This window comes from Poecilia reticulata, linkage group LG19, assembly GCF_000633615.1.
Source record: "Poecilia reticulata strain Guanapo linkage group LG19, Guppy_female_1.0+MT, whole genome shotgun sequence".
Classification (NCBI taxonomy): domain Eukaryota; kingdom Metazoa; phylum Chordata; class Actinopteri; order Cyprinodontiformes; family Poeciliidae; genus Poecilia; species Poecilia reticulata.
In genome coordinates this window covers 9,964,788-9,968,846 of record NC_024349.1, presented here as the reverse complement: position 1 = coordinate 9,968,846, position 4,059 = coordinate 9,964,788, and the positions used below count along the sequence as shown (strand labels likewise).

General features: G+C 37.3%; 1 protein-coding gene across 6 annotated transcripts in view; it reads right to left on the bottom strand.

The window, feature by feature from the left end:
• pax2b (paired box 2b) overlaps positions 1-2,818 on the bottom strand; it is a 39,709-nt gene extending 36,891 nt beyond the window's left edge. Inside the window, exons 1-3 of one of the 6 annotated variants that reach the window (XM_008436885.2) lie at positions 2,420-2,818; positions 836-1,016; positions 280-477 (exon numbers count right to left, since the gene is read on the bottom strand). In XM_008436885.2, the coding sequence (XP_008435107.1) occupies positions 280-477; positions 836-1,016; positions 2,420-2,462 (422 nt within the window). In that variant the 5' untranslated portion in view covers positions 2,463-2,818. The remainder of the gene's footprint in view (positions 1-279; positions 478-835; positions 1,017-2,419) is intronic. The other 5 variants (XM_008436886.2, XM_008436887.2, XM_008436888.2 and 2 more) reach the window with 5 other exon arrangements.
• Positions 2,819-4,059: the final 1,241 nt, after the last annotated feature.

Sequence of the window (4,059 nt, the reverse complement as noted above, 5' to 3'; positions counted from 1 at the left end):
GAATCCCAACACTGCCTCATTTTTTGATTATCAATCTAATAAAAAATGATTTACGTGATTTTTAGAATGTTATTATTTTCTAAAAAATAATAATAATAATAATAAAATAAGCCAACATAAATTATTTTTGCTACAAATATTTTTATTTACTAAAATATCTAGTAAATAAAACAAAAAAAAGATTATTGTTATTATCAAGCGTAAAATGAAGGAAGCACTGCAGAGCAATACATAATTATAATAAGGTAACTCTTTGGAGCTGCATAACATTTCTCCTACCTATTAATGGATGAGACGCTGGGAACAGTGTCGTTGTCGCAGATGCCCTCTGCCAGCAGTCTGTCTCTGATCTCCCAGGCAAACATGGTGGGGTTTTGTCTCTTGTAGTCTGCTATTTTTTCCACTACTTTCGGAGTGGCCACTTTGGGTTTGGACCCACCAATGACTCCAGGCTTGATGCTGCCAGTCTCATAGTATCTGCAAGAGCGGAATGGAAAAAAAAAAGAAAAGAAAGAAATCTTAATTTTAAAACCTTTCATGCATCTCTAAACACACAAAAGTGTAAAAAAATTAAAAAAAATTTGAAAAGTGACTATTTTTGGAGTTTAAGTAAGAGTGAAACAAACGAAGCATCGCACGAAACATGTCAACATGAAAGGAAACAGGTGTAACGTCAACATATGATGTGACTTTTAGGGAGGTTTTGCGCCTGTAATTTACCAAAAGCTCCCACCGAATAATAAAATAATTTAAAAGAAAAACACGCTTATTAATATAGATTCAGGTTTGCATTTCCCGGAGAATCCCCCCCCTTCCCCCCCTCCCACCTTCTCACCTGCCGAGGATCTTGCTGACGCAGCCGTGGCTCACCCGCAGCTGCCTGGAGATGTCGCAGGGCCGGACGCCCTGGTGGGCCAGCTCCACTATCCGCTGCCTCACCACGTCCGGGAGGGGTCTGCCGTTCACGAACACCCCGCCGAGCTGGTTCACACCTCCGTGCCCTACGTGGGACACAACAGCAGCAAAAACACACAGACGTAACATTACATAAGGTCGTTATGAAAAAAAAAAAGAAAGAAAATAAAAAAATGAAAGAATGTGCAGGCAAATGAAACAAAAAAGGAATCAGAAAATGACTTACTACGTTTGTAAGAATAAAACATGGAGTGAGGGTCGAAAATTGTGATTCATATAAGAATTGTTCCGTTTAAAAACTTATTTTTCTCAACTTTAATGCCAGAAAGGGTGCTCACATTATATTGCTTTATGTAATTCACAAAAGTCTAATTGTTTATTTCCAATAATTATGCATTTAGATATATTTTTTTTATTTTCAATAATGGAAAATACAAAATATATTTACAACAGGGAACTTTTTTTGAGAGAGAAAAATATATATATATATTTTCCTTAACGTCCCAGCATTCAAAATAGCCAGACTAATTCTATTTCAAAAAATAAAAAATAAATACGATTAGATAATGTGTTTATAATAAGATTAAAAAATAAACACAAAATGCAATAATTACTTGCTAAGTTCAGAAATATTTATTTTATGTTAGATACTGACCCATTCTACACTTCCGCGTATGTTTACGCTGGTTCTTTACCATAAAAGTAATAGAAAATACAGATTAATTTCTTGAAACAAAATACTTTTTTATATCTGTTCTTTACTTTCGTCTGCGCCCACTGGGATATTTCTGCGTATCACTTTCGGGGCTCATCATTCAGGCATGCATGTCGATTATGTTCCCCTACAATTTAACTCTGATTACTCATATTGCACATCATCTTGTAAACAAAGAGGTCATCAATTATGAAAAGCTTCTCCTCAAATTAGGATTAAAGCATCCTTTATGCGCATTTAAGTTGGATGTAGTTGCACGGATAATTTGAATAATAGATGTGTAACTAATATGTCCTGACTTATTAGGCCTTGCACGCGCATATGGGCGCGCAGAAAGATTCCGGCTGGTTGCACGTGTAAAATAAAGAAAGCACCTGCTGAAAAGCGTGTTCTTTGTTTACTGTGACATATTTCTTTTTTTTATTATTTATTTAATATTTTTGCTGCCATTTTCACTGATAATTGTAAAAAAAAAAAAAAAAAAAGATAATAATAATAATAATAATAACAACAATGATAAAGTGGAAAATTCTAATTAGTTTCGGAACTGATATTTAATAAGTCACAATTAGTCCGAAATATCTCAGTTTGGCCTTTCTGCTGCGTATTTTTATACGCTAAGATCCTGGTTGCACTTTAACAACTGCTGCGCTGTGCTACTGTGTGCAGGAATTAAGCGTCTTCCTCTTCGTGTATATATATATTTATATATATATATAAATATATTTTCATCCGTATGCATGCATGCAAAAGCTGCAGCGGCAGGCAAACTCGGGTTGTGCTACTTACGGTGCATCGCCGTGAAGGGGTCTGCTTTGCAGTGAATATCCATTGGATAGCAAAGGAAAGACAGATAATCAACTGAAGTCGCCGTTTCGCCTTCCTATCGAGGGGGGAAATTGTGGAGAAAAAAATGTGATTCTAATCGATGGAGGGACTTATAATTTGGACCCCCCTCCAGCCCCGATCCGATGGCAACTTCTTCCCCTTAAAGTTCCCTCTCTTCTCTCTCTCTCTCCCTTTTTTTTTTCTTCAGCAGTCCGGTCCGTCAAGTGGATGTCTTCTTGCAGGTGCACTGCATGACCGAAGGAGCGCTTCTCAAAGCTGGAGGTAATTCTCACAGCATGCCAGCGACCGAACCGGGTTCCTTTTTCTTTTTCTTTCTTTCTTTTTTCTTTTGCTTTTTTTTTTTTTTTTTGTCTCGCAGGAATCTCTCCGTACAGGGCCCCCCACCCCGATATGTCCTCAGTCCTGGTGGGCTCGATTCACGGGTGAAGAAAGGCTTACACGCCGGCTTCAGGCTTTCTTGGCGCAATAGGGTGCGTGAGGCTGGATTTTTGGAGCTGGGAATGAAGCCTCTTCTCTCTGTCTGTGGTTCTAAAAGCTGCAACCCTCCTCCTCCTCCTCCTTCTCCTCCTCCTCCTCTCCGTCCCCCTCCTCCCCTCTGCAGACCCCCCTTTTTGCTTATATGGATGACTTGTCAGACAAAGGCAATAGATGCCAACACTTTGTGATTCGCCAGCGCAAAAGCAAAAAAAAAAAAAAAAAAAAAAAATGGGGGTCCAAATGAGGAGGTCTCTAGTTCTCTGACACACCAACAGGAAGGGGAGGGGTAATAAATAAGAGACAGGGTCCGACTTGCAAACATGTGTTTATTAGACAGTAGAAAGTTACGTTCTTGCTTACAGTAACATTTTGGAAAAAATGTTATCAAAAATACTAATGAGAACTTATTTTTGTGCCTTTGTCCGACAAAGAGCACATGGCATTAATAACAACTGTAATAAAAGCAATTCAGATAAAATATCGCTTTACTATTTAAAGATCCTGTCATCATATACATGTATATATATATTTTTCATTTTTTAAAATAATTTTTCTTTGGATTTCAACCCGAGCAGGCCCCAGAGATTAGCTCCTGGTCTTTTTTCTTGATTTAATTGGATATTAAATATATACTAAGGATAAAAATAGATGTGTTGACCTTTATTGCACGCAGCTGATGGTGTGATGATTGTGCTGCTCCAGAGTGGGAGTTACAGAGCATGGTGGTGGTCGGAGGTGAAGGTTGCTCTGCACCAATAACAACGCTCCTTCTGTAGATGGCGCTGTATAGTTTCTCAAACCTGAACACAGCTGAACTAGGTTCTAAAACAAGTAAGAATTTAGGGAGCACTTAAGTGTCATGCAAAGTAGAAAGTTTTTTTTTTTTTTTTTTTTAAACCTTCTGAGAAATATTTTCCAGAATAAAATAAGCTAGATAGATAAAAAGGCATAGGATTGCACTTTCAGAGTCACATTTTTAATATGAAATTATGATAAAAGGCAGAATTGATTATTAAAATATAAAAGTCTAGATTCTATTATTGTTACTTCAATGTGATCTAGATAAAATCCAAAGACGGTCCGAAAATCTTTGAAAAATTCTC